We start from the raw sequence: 18,646 nt of genomic DNA on the forward strand, positions 1-18,646 counted from the left end.
TAATTTTGGTCCGTTTTAGTACCTGAATTTTGGCCTAGAGTGAAACGTTTGAAACACAATGGATAGTCAGGTCACAGCTAAACATTTTATAATTTTTAATAGTCAAAATACTTAAAAAAAACATCTTATAGTTGAGAGATCATTTTGTAACTTTTAATAATCGAAGGACTCAATAAAGCAACACCATATAGTCGGGATTATCTAAACCCTAAAATCTAACTGAATAATGTTTTACAATTTATATGAATGTACAAATATACAACTATAACATTAAAATAATAAAAACACAAAACAAATACATCATGATGGATATGCTTTTTTTTAAAGGTGATTGAGATTTGAGAGTAGCCGTTGAGAGGGTGCTTTCGTTCATTTGTTTTGGTTGCCAAAGTTGTATGATTATTTATTTTGAAAAATACAAGAGATGGGTCTCTAATTATGTCATTTTAGCATTTTAGGACAAAAATGGATTTTTACAACATTTTCAGTAGTTGTGGATAGAAGTAGGCATAATGTTAAAAATTAATCTCCAACATTTATCAAAAAGATTATTTTGCATGTTATTATACTTTTGAAGCATTTTAGCCCCCAACGTTTCATTCTATGGCAAAAATGCCCCTAACATTCGATAAAATAATCACTTTGTCTTTTTTTTGGGGGGGCATTTTAACCCTCAATATTTCGTTTTAGGTTAAAAAACTCATATTTTGGAACATTATTTGTGTGTTAACTAGTATTTCATCTATAGAGGGAACTTTTTGGCCTAGAGTGAAACGTTTGGGGTCAAAATGCTCCAAAAAAGAATAGGGACCAAAATGAATATTTTAATAAACGTCGTGGGGGTTATTTTTGATATTATGCCTTTCGAGTACTCAAAGATTCAAAATCTAGTTCTTTAAAAATGCAATATGTGTGTCCATCCGTGAATATCGAGTACTAGTTAGTCGATACATGCAAAAATTAGATACTCGCATTTTCAGATCACAAGTACACATATCTTTTGTGTGTTTTTTGTGGTGTTATTTTGTAAACGTTTTTACAAAATCCCGATTTTTTTTAATCGACACTTAAATTTTTAAAAGGAACGTCTCAACACTAAAAATAAATTAGAGAAATTTTTTGTCCGAGTCAACAAGTGAACGAGCTGAATATAACTAGTCATGTAATTTTGAACCCCCATAGTGATGGATCTTGGTAAAATAGTTTGAATAAACTTATTTGTTTTTTAAAATTAGAGTTTAATTAAAATTTTCAAAAATAATTGGTGTGTACTTCAAATTTTCAAAAGTTTGAAGGATTAATGAGAATTTTCAAAAGAAATTAGAGGGATTAATTAAAAAAATTTAAAATTTTAGTCAATGATAGTTTCTAAAAGCTTTTGAGAATCTAATTAAAATTTTCAAAAATCATAAGGAGTATAATGTAAATTTCCCAAATATTTTGGAGGGCCAAAGCCCTGGCCGTTATGATGGTCCACTTCTTTTGCTACTCCTACTGATAACGTACGAAAGATAATTAGAACACCACATGGGCACATAACATGAAATATATTTAATATATAGGGTAAAGTACACAAATGGTCTCATGACTATAGATTATTATTTTATTAAGTCCTTCGACTATTAAAAGTTACAAAATGATCCTCTGATTATAGTGTGTTATTTTGTTGAGTTCATCAATTATTAAAAGTTACAAAATGGTATTTTGAGCTAAACATTAATCTGCTAATTGTGATATAATAAAATCTAATCAAAGTCTCAAACATCATATTAACTTTCAGATTAGACAACTGCGAACTTTTAACGGAAAAAGATGAGTTTGAAGCATAATGAATAGTCGGGTAATCATTTTGTAACGTTTAATAGTCGAGAGACTTAATAAAGTAACATTCTATAATCAAAGAATAATTTGTAACTTTTAATAGTCGAATGACTTAATAAAGCAATACCCTATTGTTAAGATTTGTGTACTTTACCCTAATATATATTTAAGGTAAATATATATTTTGGTATTAGAATTTGGTTTTAAAGTTCAATTTGGTACCTAACTTTTTGTCCAATTGAGTACTTAAATTTGACATTTTGATTTAAATTGATAGCTGAACTTAACTTTTTAATTTAAATTGATTTTTATGATTTTTATTTAACTTGAACTAAAGAAGAAGAAAAAAAAATTCAAAATCCGGAATTTAAATCAATTAATTTATATAATAATCTAACAAGTTTAGAGTTCTCAACATTTACAATAATACTTTCTCTACCCCAAATTTATCTCTGCGTGCCATCACTGAAACCCGAATTTGATCGGAAGCGAATATTGTGATGATCATAGGTGTTGCCACCGTCGTCGGTGGCGGTTTTTAGCATAGCTTCGCGCTTCCTGTCTCGCTCTTGAACTGCCCTGAAAACGACCTCGTTGGTTTTCTCATGGCTCTGCTCATAGTAAGTACGCGGGGCAGATGATTGATAGCGATGCTGTTGCTGGAGGTGTTTCTGATGCTGCACATCGGCATCCCATCCGCTGTGGAAGACCTGGCTTTGACACAACTGATGGATCTTTTCTGCATCTTTGGACATGAAAGGATATGTCTTCCGTGGAGTGGGGGCTCGGGTATCAATCGGTGGGGGCTCGTCTTCATCCGGTATCACGTAGCTCTCTTGTGCAGGCCAATGTGTCGAATGCATCGGTTGTTGCGGTAGCGGGATCAGTGACTTCTTTCTAAAACCAGGGAATACTCCTCCCATGATTTCGAGAACTGAAACTCCGCCATTGAGAACAAGTTTCCGAACTTCTTGCCTCTCGTGTTCATCTTCGGTTGGAATTAAAGGTGGCCTGACGGATTTCACGGGCTCCTGATACGGAGTCGATACAGCAGCATTCCCTTCAACTGAATCCTGATCCATGGAATTAAACATTGCCATTTCAGTGGTGAATTATGCAATACGAACTAAGTTACTCGGAATCAAGTATGACTGTCGGATACCGGTATACGTAGCTATAGCACTCACATTTTGGGACGATATGATGGTGCCTACTCTACGTTGCAGCAGAGCTAGCATGTAACCGAAGAATCCAGCCGCAATAAGTACAGCGATTCCTGAAACGAAAGAAAATCAAGAGTGTAAAGCTCCGATACCGACAATAAATGAAGATCGACTCGAGGGGATTAATTTACCGAGAGGAAAACCACTTCCGTACTGATAGGCACAGTCGTCGAAGTGTAGTTGAATCTCTCTGATTGCTCGATTTCCTCTATCTATAACGAGAAGGGAGCAACTGCTTCCGACATAGACCACATCAAAATCATCAGAAAACTTTGCATCTTCACTTGGTCCATCTACATGACCCCCTCCCCGGCTCAATCTTCCACCAGCAATTGTAGTAACACCTGAAGATGATTCCGCTCGCATCAATAACATATGACGGCTGCTAATCTCACCGAAAGATTCTCGTTCATACTTTTAAAAAAAGAACATATGATACGGATAACTCGGTGTTTGCATAGCTAACCTGCATCACTTATCTTCCTTATTGCCATGTTCATAGTATCTGCAATATAAATGTTCCCTCTGTCATCTACGGCTAACCCTTTTGGATGCTTCATCCTCGCCTCTCGGGGCTTCCCATCTATGTGTCCGGGGTATCCTTGGGGAGATCCCGCGACCAGCCGTGGTCTAGTATCTGCAGTTCTCCCATGAAATAATCACAATAAAAGGTTTCTCTCATGGACAAAATCAAATCATAGCACAACTATAGAATTGCATCAGTGAATACTTATTACTTATGGTCGATCTTACCGGATGTTTTAAGCATGCACTAAGCCGATTAAGAGTATCACGGACCAACCGAAATTCGCTTAAGAATCACAGTGAATAGATAAAGCATCAAAACAACCTAATAAGAATAACATTGAGCAATAGCACAACAAGTTGAGCTTCCATTAACTCAGATCTGTTCGTTTCCATCTTATTTGCAGCAAAAGGCAAAACCTAAGTTGCTCCGACTCTTCGATTTTTTTCTCGAAACACCCATCTACGACACTTGCTTCCGATGCATATATCGACATGGATAATATAGAGATATGATCCTTCAAATACATATTGAACAAATCTATGTACAGGGCAATATAGTATTGACATAATACATAGTTCTTATAACTTCTAAGAATGCTGAAATTTAAGATTTAACCCCTATATCTTAATTTGCCATAATTTAGTCATTCTGCTTTTATAATGTTATTAGTAGATCCAAACCGATATCACTCGTAACCGCTACCGTTCAACCGATGACATTAAAATTTCTTAACTATCATTCAATCACACAAGTTCAACATATAATATAAATATATAATACAACCGAATTAGGATACATCAAAGTAGATCGATTAAATTCCGAATTTTAGCATAATAAAGAGACTATGATCGTAATTGGACCTATATAATCTCACAAAGAAAGAAGAAATCCACTTACATAAAGACAAAGAAGCAGAAATCCTATACAGGTTGCTATTAGCAGAGTCCAAAATCAGAAGCTCCCCATTAGGCAAAGCCTCAGCAGTGTGAGGCTCAATCCCAAGCTTACTGCCATCAAACACTGTCTCCACAGTGTATCCACTCTCGAACTTCACCATTGAACGCCCAGTAATTGCTGTAAACATATAAATCACATACAAATCACCATATCAGACACCAAAAACAAAAAGAAAATGCGGGTTCTAATATTAAAGAGATCTATATAAAAAAAACCTGTTTTGGTTGTAGTTTTGAGTGACCATAACCATTTCATGGAAGCAGACAAAGATTTAGAGAAAACTCCATTAAGGATCTCTGCAAGAACAATGTAAAATCAAAGGACTTAAGCTGTAAATTATGATCAGATCAGATCAAAGAAAAGAAAGCAAGCTTTTTTGGAAATTGCTTACTTGCAGGTGAAGAACTAGTCGGAGCTGAGCTGACATCCACACTTCCAAGAAGAAGCCAAAGAGCAACACCCAAAGCTAATACGTTTTTCCCCATTGAGAAAACAAAAGCCCCAAAATGAGAGCTCTTGGAAATGGAAGGAGGTTCAAGCTTTACACGTTGAAAAGTAAGCCAAGAACCCTACTTGAAATCTGGGTTTTTTCAATAAGAGTGGGAAAAAAAAAAAGAGATTCTTTATCTTAGCTTTTCACTTTTTTTTATCTTCTTTTTTCAAGGAGTAATGGCCAAGAGAAAAGCAAGGAGAAAGCACAAGGAGTCACATAGAGAGAGAATCAGTATGATGTGATTAGTGTACCTTAAAGCCTTCAATGCTGCAGTGTTTTTTGTTCTTATACCAGGTTTAACGACAAAGTTCATTTATTCCCCATCTAAATCCCCGGGGCTGTTTTTTTCTATTTTTAATGGGTTTTAATTAAAAAATATTATGAAAAAAATATAATAACAACATACGAAAATCATTTAAGAAAATAAATCATAATTTATAGCGTAAAGTCTTTAGTAAAGAGATTATCTATGTCACAAAGACTTGTTATTTGAGATGAGTTTTAGACTAAGGAAAGAGATTATATATTTATATATAAAAAAATTTAGAGATTTAGGAATATAGGAGATTGAGGCGATGATAAAGACGATAACCGGTTAGTAGGTGAATGGACAACGATGGATGATGATAATTTGACGACAAAACGACGATAATGAGGATGAAATTAGAGATTTAGTGATTTGAATTTTATGTTGTTGAGATTTAATTGACATTTTTAAAAATATAAACGCGATAGGTGTCATGTTTTGAGTGGTTGGAAATTTTTTTTACCGATCGTAATAGATCAAACGCTTAGAATGGTGTATAATTTAAACAATTGTTAAATTATATTTTTATTGTGTTTTAGTCACTTATTGTTTAAAAAATAAACAGAATTATTGTGTAATATTATCTTATGATGATACATCAGTATCACCGTTAAATTTTTAATAATGAGTGATTAAAATAAAATAAAAATATAAATTTAATGATAATTTTAAAAAGAATAATTTAATAACTAAAATAGAACTACGAGAACAATTGGTTGCCTAAATATATAGTTTACCTAAATAATTAAATAAGTAGATAAATCAATCAATAAAAATACAAAATTAAATAGCTTTGCAAGCTGAAAAGAGTGGGAAATAGGAGTATCCACGGAACAAATAAAGGGATGAAAAAAGCTACCGCCGCCCTTGGTGGTTATCAAGGCGGAGCCACAACATCGGCCGAGGAAATCTGATACAATGGGAGACGGCGATGATCAAGACAAAGAGGAATTTCGGGAAAACTTGACTGATGTTAAGCTGAAAGAGAAGATTAAGCGGCAGGAGCGGATTCTGGAATACCTTGCCTCTAAATTGCCGGATAAAGGCAAGAAGATTAGGGATCGACTTCAGCAACTTGAGGAGGGGAAAAAACGGAGAACATTTACGCGACAGAAGATGGTTTGTTTGTGTTTCTTCTTCTTCTTTTGACTAATTTGGCCTTACAGTGAAACGATTTAGGAATGTTGCATGAGAGGTTTATTTTTTGGAAAATAAGCTAATTATTTTTGTACTAATTTAACCAACTATTGATTTTGGGTTTAAATTTTCTAAATTTAGGTTAATTAGACTGATTGTGTTTTTACAGTGAACCACCCCCCCACCCTTTATCTTTTTCCTATTCATAGTTCAATTATTAGTTATTAACATAAAAGAAAGCATTCCTTTTCCGCAGTTATGAAAATGGAGTTGTTGATTTTTTTTTTCCACATTTCAGAATGAGTTGACCTTTTTACTAGGTAAAATATTGATTGTTTGCAGTATCATTTGTTGGACAGCTTGCTGATGAATGTGAGAAACTCTCGCAACCTCCAAGCTCACATAAGGTTGGTAAGGTTTCAAGAAAATTGGGATTGTTTTTTAGCCCTGTGTGGGAATCTTTAGTTAACTTAGGTTTCCAAGCATCCAGGAAATTATGTTGATCCTGGGGTTCTACTGTAGTAGTGTCGTTTATCCTTAACACGGGTTTAATGATATATTATGAAATTCAACTTGAAATGGTTCATTTGTTGTTCCTTAAGTAATGATGAACGTAGTCTTCGTGGGAGTAGTCTGAATTTGAGCTGATGGCATTTGACACAAAAGGGAGTAGTCTAAGATAATGTGGCATAATGGCGAAAGCTTTGCTGCTCTAGTTGGTGTGGGGAAAATGTACTTTGATTAAATATCATGTTGATCAAGCTGGATAGTATATGTTGTATAATTCCATCTTTGACATGAATCCATCAAAGCTAGTCCTTGGAAGATCTTTGGTGAGAATATCAACAAGTTATAGTTGAGTAGGGACATAACAAAGTTTGATAGTCTCATTATTGACCTTTTCTAAGGTAAAATGTCTATCAATCCCCACATGCTTGGTTCTAACGTGGTTTAACCAGATTCTTTGCAATGCTTATGGTAGATTTTTTATCGCTTTGAATCTTGAACTGGTTTTTCGAGTATCCCAAATGAAGTCAACAATTGTCAATTGTTGACTTCATTTCGGTTAACTCCCTAGCTTAGCTTGCATCAGTATAGATTACAATCTCTCATTTTCACTTCTTTTGAAAATTAAACCATGACCTACTATCATTTTGAGATATCTAAGGATTTGGTTTACCGCCTCTAAGTGTTTTTCCAGAACATTCATACTCTAGCTAACAATGCTTATTGAGAATGCAATATTGGATCTTGTATGAGATAGATAAATTAACTTTCCAACTAACCATTGTTAGTGTTCTTTATCAACTGGAATTCCTTCATCCTTCTTTAGCTTCAAGTTAGGATCCATAGGTTTTTCGACGGTTTATACCCTTAAGATGGTCCTTGGTGAGATCTATCAATTTTTACATCAACCTTAAAGATAGCTTCAACCTCTGATTTTTACTTCATCTCTTTTATTGGAGTAAAATGACTGTTCATCATTATGTCCTAAACTCTTAGATCATTAGTTTAAATAAAGAGTTTTGTCTTATTATTTCATTTAGCATTGTTGGTTTAAGATTTAGGGTTTATAATTTAGAGTTAAGCAGTTTCAAGATCATTCATTTTATAATAAGAAAGTTCGATGCCATAAGAGGGATATCGTGGGCAGTTCTCTTGTTGCCACCACTTCCTCTAGAGGTTCTCTAATGATTTTATTTGATATTAAGGCTTTCTTATGTAATAGATCGATTTTTTGAATTTCAAACCTAGTGAGAGAAGCTCCCGCTTCTCTCTTGGTTGAAGGTGATTTTATTTTACATCCATCATTTCATCTTTACCATCGCCGTCCGCCAACGTTAATCATCACCGTCCGTCGACCGCCGACCGCCGCCTGTCGTCCGCCGCCACACTCCGTCATCCGTTCGCTGTCGTTTTGCCACAGGATGTTCGTTTCCTCACTCTGATTCCATTTTCGAGGTTAATTTTTAGAGAAAGTCAGCCTATCGGCGTAGATCTAAACGTTGGTTTTCACCGATTTTCGCCGCCGTCCGTCGCCAGTTCTCCGGTTTACCACTGGGCTCTCCGTACACGTGAATAAACCCCTTCTATACGAACGTCCAGACCCGTGGCCAATCTCTGTGAATAAGTCTTCGATCGTTTTGTCAAAACAGAACAAGTCATGAGTCTGTCAAGTTGTTCTCTCGATCTAATCCATTTCTGAGGGTTTGGTTGAAAGACAACTACGTAGTTTCATCTTTCCTCAGGTTCAAGTTTCTACCTGTTGGACTCTTTTCATCATCTCCACCCTTCTCTTCTTTGCCGGTAGTCACTACATTCATCACCGCCGGGCGTGCGCCATGAACTATGTCATGTACCGAGTTGGTTAAAGCATGGCTGTTTTGATGTGTTTAACCTCGACTCTCATTCTGGTTTAAGGAAAATTCAGACCTAAGTTTTTCCGGAAGTTCAAGGACCGTCCCATTCAAGAATTGAAACATTCGAAATTCCAGTTGCCTAAGAGATTTTTCAGAAGGTGCAGAAAAAACAGTTTATATTCTCATGCCGGGTGCTGAACTTTTTCTCCAGCAGAGACCTTCGGTCCAAGCTCTTCTGCCCTTTGCAGCTGCGCCTTCTCCGTCATCTCACCCTCCTCATCATGACGTGGTTCGTACGATCTTCATTATGGGTCTGCCTGAAGATGTCAAAGAGAGAGAGCTGTAGAATCTATTGAGATGGCTTCCAGGTTTTGAAGCTTCGCAAGTGAGCTACAAGGGAGAAAAGCCTAAGGGTTTCGCTCTATTTTCAAATGCAGAATTTGCAGTTGCTGCTAAGGATGCCCTTCAGAAAATGGTTTTTGATGCTAAGTTGAAGTCTTTTCTGCACATTGAAATGGCAAGGAAGAATCTTGTTGTTAAAAGTGGATTAGTTACAACATATGGATGGTTTAGACAAGTATGGATGTGATCCTGTTCCTCCATTACTGTCAATGCCAAATTCAGCTTCTGTAACATCTCCTAGTTTTCATGTGTCTGGTAAAAATGGGTGTTGCAATGGAAAATCTGCAGTAGATGGTGTCCTCGAGGGAACCAAGGAGTCCATCACAAAGGGCTTCAGTAATGACAAGTATGGATGCTACACGTTATTTGTTGAAAATTTACCAGAAAAGATCCATTGGAAGAGGTTTGGGTTCCTGAAGAAGACGAATCCCAATAGATCTCGTCTCTTCAATTGTGGTTTGATTTAGTTTATATGTTTGTAGGTGTTGCTTCTCTTTTTATTATGTTCTCTTGCGTTGTTTTAATCCTATTGATGGAGGTGTAATTAGAAATAGGTGATTCAACTGTGCTTTTGGAAGAGGTTATATGAGGTTAAGGTATTTTGTTGTAATGGTGTATATCACCATAAGAGGATAATCCGGTGTTATCTTTTGTATTGGGTATTATTATTAATAAACTTTGAGGTACTCTTTTCTTCCTTCCAATGTTCGTTAACATACTTTTTAGTATGTGAACGAATACGAAGAGAGTTTTTAATGAGACTTCCAACTTCTAAAAAAAAAGTTTAGCAGTTTCAACTTAATGCAAAGGCCAACCCTCTATTTACTTTTGACATTTATATGGAGCAGAAAAGGAAAGGACATCAGAAAGATTATGTTTAAGCAAGTCGATTGCAAACACAAATGCAAGGAAACTGAAGTGTCAAAGAGATGGATTAAAGAAGCTGTCTCTTTCATGTAATATATCAGCTGAATCCGGTTCAAACCCCAATGCTGCGGTCAGGTCTTCAATCGTCTGGCATAAAGATGCAATGAAAGATGTCAACTTCAGTTATGACAAGCATCAAGCTCTTTTATCTACGAAACAAATGGAATACCCAGAGTAGCAACTGGCACTAAAACTTTCCATCATTCAGGTCATGAATAACAGCCATAAAGTGATATTTTCCATCTCTTACTTCTCTCTGCAAAATCCAATTGTGCAAACACTAACATAACATGCAGAGGAATGGAAACCAGCCTATAATCTAAAGGATTTAACTGAACCTTAGAGTCCTGATTGACCATGCCAATGTACCCATGCTAAAGATCACATGCAATTATGGAAAGATACCAGGAATAAGTTTTCCTTTGGCAGCAACGACAGTATAGTAATGAACTTGTAAAAGACCCTCACCTCAATAAATTTTCTTAAGGTAGCCTGAGCCCGGCCTCTCCTCCTCCAAGCCTCAACAGCCGATGGTTTTGATTGAATTGTCTAAAACAAAATTTAATCATATGAAGCACAGAAAAACAATTCACTTTGTTTAGACAGCTGAATCACGAAGGTAAATGTACCTTGGTAAAATCAGCAATAGCAGCTTCAGGCTCTCGTTGCAATGCATATGCAGTCCCTCTTAATATTAGTGACCCAGGATTGGTTGGATCCTCTTTTAGCATCTGCAACATTTAAAAATAAATTATATGACAAAAGAGACAGGGAAAAAGACCAAGAGGGCCAGCATGACATAGAAGAAACCTACTATGACAAGAAAAAAATACCTGGTCAAAAGTAGATATGGCACAAGCATAATTTCCTTCATCAACATGCAAAAAAGGAAGGAAAAAATTGCATGTCAAGTATAATTATGACATGTTTTAAGTGAAATTGATAACTGCACCAAGTTTAAAACCACAAAATGTGTTAAAAATTAAAACATACCTGTGCAATACCCCTTGATAAGAGAAAATCTACACTGGTTTCATCATTTGTGTCAGACGTGCTGTCTGATTTCTCCTTAGACCAGCACCTGAACCAGAAGCATAACTTGGTGTGTCAAAATTATTATAAGTTCCATTTTTCAGGCAACAAGGCTTCTGATTCATACTGGTTAGATCACTTGATCCTAAATAACAATTATAATGGAAAATGCTGTTTTTATCAGAAGCATCAGCGGATTCCATATTTAACTTGGATCCAGCACTCAAGACAATGTGATTTTTGAAAGTTTCAAATGTTTTGCCATTGGTGTCAGGTAGTAACTCAGATAAAGACGATGATGACTTACTCCTCTCTTCATCCCTATGCTCTCTAGAGATATTGCATTCATTTTGGTACTTGAGAGTTTCATTTAACTTCCCATCAACATGAGGTCTAGATAAGGATACAGGGGTCGATAACATCTTGTCAGTCACAGGGTTGTCACTGGCTCTCAAAAGCTCTTCCAGTTCCAGCAATTGCTTCAGATCAGAAGACTGCCATAAATCGTGTCCTTTCCCTTGGTCCCAAACTGTAATAGCATCATGTTTTTTTCCCAATGCAGAAAGTGCACGGCCTATATGAGGAAAACAAAAATATTGAGTTTGAGCAGCCTGCCCAAAACACAAGACAGTACAACTTGCTGTCTACAGTCAATTAAACAGTGATGGTTCGGGAAGAAAGATTAATCTAAGATTCAATGAACAAACAAATTGATTCAAATGCATCAAGATAAAAGACTCTACAGATATATCGCATACCACTCAACTGCTGGCAGAGGATATATTACTATGTATATTCTGGTCTATGACTCCAATAGCAGACTTAATTTCAAGAAGTCAAACGTACCAATTTGCTATGATGTTCATCAAAATGTGCGCTACGTGACTCGCAAGAAATCTTAACCCTAAATTAATAGAACAGAATTTCTCTGAATTACAGCAAAACCAACAGTTCGGAAGGATTTTGTTCAACATCATAAAATCGCAACCCTAAAACTTGAATATCTGACCGAAAAGGTATGCAAGAATCAGGAAAGCATAAAGATTCAATCATGACGTAAATAAAAACAGAACACTAAGATATAGGAGGACGGAAGAAAATAAAAAGATGTCTTAAGGACAATGCAAATTCTGTAGTTATTTTAGTTTATATATATATATATATATATATAGAATATTCTAGAATAATATAGAAATTATAGATGTGTAGAAGTATCCATATAAAAAATCTAGATATTTGTAATATTTAATATTATATATAGAATTACTTATTAGAAGAATCTATATATTAATATTAAATGGCTAAGATTTTGATGTGTCAACAATCTAATGGTGTCAAAAAGTGTTAGCTAGAGAAAGAGAGATTTAGAGGCATAGAATAGTAAAGTAGTGGGGTAAGTGGGTAATATTGTAATTGTATTTTGTATCAATAAAAGTTTTCTCTTCTCTTAAGTTTTCCCGTTAAGCATTAGTTGTTTCTAAGTTCTTAGTGCACTTGTGTTAGTTTTATTATATAGTTGGCCCTACCGCCTGATTGATATATGGTCGGTTATACCGCCTGATTGATATATGGTCGATCCTGCCACTTGAATGATATATGGTCGGCCCTGCTACCTAAGTACTATTGTGCACTAAGAATTTATAAGAAAAAATGCTAAGCAACGTCAAAAGTGTTTGTGTAATGTGAGTGATATATCCTAGGTTTTTTATAGTGGGTGTGGTAAGCTCGTCGAAGTTTCCAACAAACAATATAAGCTTAAAGATGCATATCGTCAAGCACAAGAGCCTTCTTACAGTCTTAAACCACATCCTTATTATGTTGTAATTGACTATGATAGAAGGCTATATTGCTGTAACAAACAGAATCAATCAGCAAAATAAAGAATGTAACTCATATTGCATTGGACCAGTCGCAAGAGTGGTAGAGTTCGAAGAGTTCAAATTGCTCTGGGATAGTCGAGTTCATGGTGAACTACAGGAGAGCGAGTTGGGGAATCAGAAATGGTGAGCAGCGAGGGAAGTAAGAGGTATCGGTTGTGAAGAAATTATAATAAGAGTGATGAGCTGAAGATTCAGTGGCAGTTATTTTTATCAAAATGATAGTTATGTCCCTACTTTTCTCGTTTCGAAACGGTGAGGGATATTAAAGTGGTTGACCTCTATTTAAGTGGGGCTTAGTCGTTGGTTGACTTCTAAATTGGAATTAAATATTTGGGCCTATTATATTGACCACTAGCCCACATGATTTATTAGTAAAATATATGACCCAATCGGCCTAATCAACAAAACAAATTTGAAACCCATGTTTTTCATGCAAATATCAATACGAAAATTTTATTGTGTAGTTTCGGTGATTAAAGAGAATGGTGTTTTCTTTACGGTTTTGAATTCAAATAGTTGTGTATGTATGAGTGTGTAAATGTTGTCAATAATTAAAAAAAATTAAAAACAAATACTCCCTTATAATTAGGCGTTTCTACCGAAAAATCACCCTTTGACCCAATAATTATCTGTCAGACACCCTCTCCCCTAATATTACCTAGCACCCTTTCTAACACGGTGGCAATAACGCGCGGATCGTCAGTCGTGCCTTCGCAGGGTTCTGTCCGAGCTGGCGTCATGTAAGAAAATGCACGGATGGCCATCTGCACCTTCACTGAACTTTTGACACTTACGGATCCGTGCCTTCCATTATGCACGTTGAATTATTCGTTACTCCATTATTATCCGAGCCTGAAAACTCAACTTTTTAACAACACCCTCCCCTATAAATAACCCCTCTGAATGCAAGCATCACCACACCAAAATTACTTGCGTATTCTCACTTCTATCAATTTCTTCTATCAAGCTAAGTAGATTTTGTTATTTTTGAAATAAGGTAAGACTATTTTTCATTATATTATATTTATTTTATATTTTATTATTCGAACAAATTTTATTATACTAATTATTTTGTATTATTTTTTGCGATTGTAAAATTAGAAGGCGTGATCATACCTCGAGACATTTTACCGATACGATAACAATATGAAATTGTGTTATTTAAATTATTTTGATTTTTTAAAATTTTTATATTATTTTATATTTTAATTCGTATACTATTTATTTAATTAGACGTATTTCAGTTATTATTTTTGTAGATATAAGACTCTCAATATTTTAAACTCTCTAAATGACGCTTATGTCAACTATTGTTTACTATGATAGAGAAATTCGAGAAGGTGAAACCGACATTGTCTTCGCATCAAATCATTCTGTCAGAATATCCTTCAAGAGAAACATCACTCTTAAGGAACTGATCACTAAAATTTTAGGGAAGGTTCATGTTGGAAGTATTAGAAGACTATCCTCACTTCAGTACAGATTTCCAACCGTAATATTTCTGTTAACTTATACAACGTTCGAACTCTCCAACGACGACGATGTTACTATGATGGTTGATTCTCAGAATCAATATTCAGACATTGATACACAGATGTATACGACATTTGTTGAAGTGTCTGCGGTTCGTGGTATGTCATTATGCTTCCACTATGGGCTGGCTCAACAAGCTGATCAAGTTAACAACTCAACTCAAATAATGTGTAATGATTTTAACTCGTTAATGGGAAATCCACATCATGGTGTCATCTCATGTTCAATGGGGAGACATTCATCAGAAACTTGTTACGATCTATACTGAGATGGCTCCATAAACAATATGTATGGTAACATATCTTCTAGATTAAGGGAAAGACATTCATCTGCCAATTTCTTTGACCTGAATATAGAGATACCCTCGACACAACAATCTGTGCAGTACCCATTTGACATGATACCTTCAAGTTCTAGGGGAGACATTCAACTGCAAGCTTCTTCGAACTCAATGTTGAGATGCCCTCAAGTTCAAGGGAAGACATTTAACTAACAGCTTGTTCGAACTAATGTCAACATCGTGGAAGAACCCTAATCTCTACTAAAAGAACATCTTCGTGAGCCAGGTGCGGATGGTGTTATGACTAGATTATTCGTTTAGCCAGAATCACCACAATTCAACATGGATTCCGATGATGATGATGTAGATGAATTTCTCACAAATACGGTACACATCGAACCTCCAACACATATGTATGAAGCTGACTATGGTGCAATGTACGAGCCATATTTTACTGATATGTCTAATGTTTGTGACTAAGGATTTAACTCTTCAGTCAATGATGGTGAGTTATATAAAGGAATGAAGATTTCATCCAAGAATAAGCGATGATGACAATTAAGAATTACAACATTCGTAATTCTATTTAGTCTAGAGTTAACCGTTCCACCACCGAAAAGTATGTATGCCACTATGACCAACGTGATCACGGATGCAACTGGATGGTTCATGTATCAAAGAGGAAGAGGAAAAACAATATATGGGAACTAACAATATACAACAGTCCTGACACATGTTGTATTGGAGGGATCAACCAAGATCATCCCAACTTGGACTCTGACATTATCTACAAAGCCATCATGCCCATAGTTAAAGAAAGCTCCCATATAGCTATTGAGGTGTTGATTTCAACTATACAGTTGTAATATGGGTACACCATCTCATACAAGAAAGCATGGAAGACAAAGCAGAATGCCATTAAAAAACTTCACGGCGAGTGGGATGCATCTTACAACAAACTACCAAGTTGGTTTAGGGTAGTGCGTAAATTGAATCCTGGGACAATTGTCAACTTTGAAACTTGTCATGCATGCCACAATGATCGAGTGCTTCACAAACGATGCTAATTTTACTAGCTTTTTTGGACTTACCCATAGTGCATTAATGTTGTGAAATACTGTAAGCATGTGGTCCAAATTGATGGGACATTCTTGTATGGAAAATATAAGCAAGTTTTACTATTGAAAATTGTCCAAGATGGTAATCGCAACATTTATCCAGTTGTTTTTTCCCTTGTTGAAAGAGAATATACATATTTTTGGGCTTTTTCCTCAGAAACTTACGCTTACATATTGTCACGAGGGAAAAAATTATGTCATTTCATATCGCGAAGCTGAGATCAAAGCATCAATGGATTTTTGGGGTCTAATGTGTCAACCACCCTATGTCCAACATCGGTACTATATCATACACATTGTTGCTAACTATCATGGAAAGTTCAAGAAGAATGATGAACGCCAATTACTTGTACATGGGTATGTCAAAATGCTAAATTTTATTTCTCAATCATTTTCATTTTTTATGGAAACTTAACAGTAAGTTCTACATTTGACGCTCAGGTTACGAACTATTACCTGAAATATTTGAGTTCACACTTCAAGATTTACGAGTAAAGAACGAGCAAGGATACAATTACATCAACCTCATCAACAAATAAATATTGACAAATGAATATGATGATGATATCGATATAGACACATGACGACCAACTTGATTGGGGCTATTAATTCAACCTTAAAGGGAGCACTCCATTTACCAGTAACAACTTTGGTTAAAACGACATAGTTTTGTTTGGGAGCACTTTTTGCCAAGTTCGGGGGACAAGGTCAAAGTTGGATGCAAAATGGTCATGTCTATCACTCAAGATTAGTTGCAGATCTACAAAAAGAATTGTTGCATCAAATGGAATGTCTGTAATAATCTTCTCTATAACCCTTGAATTACTTCGTGTCATAGAGATACTGCGACCTCTTCAAGGGATTCAAACTATCTCGTTCAAAGTTAATCTACGAGATAGGTGGTGTGACTATGGGTTTTTTCAAGCTCTGAAGTATACATGCTCCCATGTCACAGTAGCTTGCTCTCATACCCTTCAAGACTATAACCGTTTTGTGAATCCCATATACCGAATTTCAGAAGTATTTAGGTATATGAATTTGAGTTCCCCTCATAGGTAATGAGAAAGACCCTGATGAGGTTTAAAATTGACTTCTAATTGTACCAGATCCATCCTTATTAAGGGAGTGTGATCGTCCAAAATTCTCTCGAATTCATTGTGATAAGGATAATCGGGAGACATCCAGAGAAAACAAAAGATGTGGGCATTGTAGAAACCTAGGACACAATGGGGGGGAAATGTTTATATCTTTTGTCATCAAGTAACCGTTGATGTTGTGACGATGTAATTATTGCTTATGAAATCTAAGTTTGTGTTTTATAATTTCCATTTATTTTCAAGTAATGTCATTTGAGCATCACCAAGTAATGGGCTACTAAAGTGAAAATTAAATAAAAATATTACAAACTAAATACAAGAAAATGATACAATTCAAACAATAAAAACAACTAAATAAAAACATTAAATATAGACGATACAATTTGAACAATTAAATAATAAAAATATTAGAAAACAAAATAAATAAAAAGTACACAATTAAATAAAAAATTTACAATTGCTGGTAAACAAAAAAATTAAAAAAACATTACATACTAAACAATTCTATCAATGTCTGCGTCTTGAATGTGCTTTGCAGGGCGGTGGCTATCTGTGCCGATGAGGAATTATTCGTATAACTTGTTCTTTCTCCTCACTTTATCATCATCATCATCATAATCAAGAGCAACTACATTTTGTTAATGAGAGACGGATGACGATGTAGCACCTCCATAGAATAAGGACCCTAGAGGTGTATAGTTGATTATCACACCGCTCATAAAAAACTGTGAAAACTGCAAAAACACTGACATCGATGAGTGCAAAAACTACGCCAGAGGTGTCTGTGTATCCGATGAACCTTCACCTACCAAATAAGCAACATATGAATCCAATGTTAGATCTACAAGCATGGAAGAATATTTTCCGCCAGGAGGGGTCATAAAACCGTTCGGTAGTGGCATCTGACCCGGTTGCGGTGGCATATGATATGGAAGCAGTGACGTCTAACCCGAATGTGGCATCTGAAATGCCTGTAGTGCCATCTAAAACGGCTGTAAAATATACACCGATGTAGACGGTGGCTACTATGATGGTTTCGATGCCGTAGTTGAGGACAAGTCGGAAGTGCATGCTCTCCGTCCATGAGTCGGGGGATGATGATGCTATGACGGTGGACGTATTTGTCGACATCAATGAATGCTCCCACCTCATTCTTCCTCAGAAAGTAGGAACGATTTTCAATTCGTGTTGAACCACTCATAATATTTATCCACAACCGAATAATGATCTACATAAATGGGTTCCGTACGGGGACAATTCTTTTAACCATTGAGATAAATTGATCCGTACTGTTTTTTTAAAATGTACAGAAACTGTACACATTGTCGTGTGTGTGTATATATATATTTATGAAAATAGAATAAAAAATTTATGTGGTAATCCGAAACAAGAGGAGAAAGAATTTCAGAAAACATAAAGAGCAGCTGTAAGATACAACTAATAACTATAATTATCACATCTCACAATATATTTTCCTTAATTTCCTACATTTTCTCCTGTTGGCGTATCTTTATTTAACCCTTTTTCTTTCATCTTCGAATGTTTTTGCA

The 18,646-nt window shown here is 35.6% G+C and overlaps 3 protein-coding genes across 5 annotated transcripts; 1 reads left to right on the forward strand and 2 right to left on the reverse strand.

Annotated features, from left to right (window-relative positions):
• Positions 1-2,173: 2,173 nt before the first annotated feature.
• On the reverse strand, positions 2,174-5,149 carry LOC120183200. The gene is made up of 7 exons (XM_039187939.1): positions 4,922-5,149; positions 4,746-4,826; positions 4,471-4,647; positions 3,511-3,681; positions 3,176-3,388; positions 3,009-3,097; positions 2,174-2,894 (listed from the first exon to the last, which is right to left on the reverse strand). Exons 1-7 carry the CDS (start codon positions 5,013-5,015, stop codon positions 2,268-2,270), a joined length of 1,452 nt encoding a protein of 483 aa, XP_039043870.1. The 5' UTR covers positions 5,016-5,149; the 3' UTR covers positions 2,174-2,267.
• Positions 5,150-6,127: 978 nt separating this feature from the next.
• On the forward strand, positions 6,128-7,277 carry LOC120183203. Of its 2 annotated transcripts, none has more exons than XM_039187943.1 (2): positions 6,128-6,449; positions 6,810-7,277. In XM_039187943.1, exons 1-2 carry the CDS (start codon positions 6,249-6,251, stop codon positions 6,930-6,932), a joined length of 324 nt encoding a protein of 107 aa, XP_039043874.1. In that variant the 5' UTR covers positions 6,128-6,248; the 3' UTR covers positions 6,933-7,277. The 2 variants fall into 2 exon arrangements, with proteins under 2 accessions (XP_039043874.1, XP_039043873.1); XM_039187942.1 differs by having other exon boundaries at positions 6,827-7,274.
• A 2,836-nt stretch (positions 7,278-10,113) lies between these two features.
• Positions 10,114-11,208, reverse strand: LOC120183232 (suppressor of RPS4-RLD 1-like). Of its 2 annotated transcripts, XM_039187966.1 has the most exons (5): positions 11,150-11,208; positions 10,990-11,024; positions 10,786-10,887; positions 10,625-10,705; positions 10,114-10,243 (listed from the first exon to the last, which is right to left on the reverse strand). In XM_039187966.1, the coding sequence occupies exons 3-5, from the start codon at positions 10,885-10,887 to the stop codon at positions 10,151-10,153; spliced, it is 276 nt and encodes a 91-aa protein (XP_039043897.1). In that variant the 5' UTR covers positions 10,990-11,024; positions 11,150-11,208; the 3' UTR covers positions 10,114-10,150. The 2 variants fall into 2 exon arrangements, with proteins under 2 accessions (XP_039043897.1, XP_039043896.1); XM_039187965.1 differs by lacking the exons at positions 10,990-11,024; positions 11,150-11,208 and having other exon boundaries at positions 10,786-10,980.
• Between the last annotated feature and the right edge of the window lie 7,438 nt (positions 11,209-18,646).

This window comes from Hibiscus syriacus, unplaced genomic scaffold (assembly GCF_006381635.1).
Source record: "Hibiscus syriacus cultivar Baekdansim isolate YM2019G1 unplaced genomic scaffold, ASM638163v2 tig00112740_pilon, whole genome shotgun sequence".
NCBI classification, from domain to species: domain Eukaryota; kingdom Viridiplantae; phylum Streptophyta; class Magnoliopsida; order Malvales; family Malvaceae; genus Hibiscus; species Hibiscus syriacus.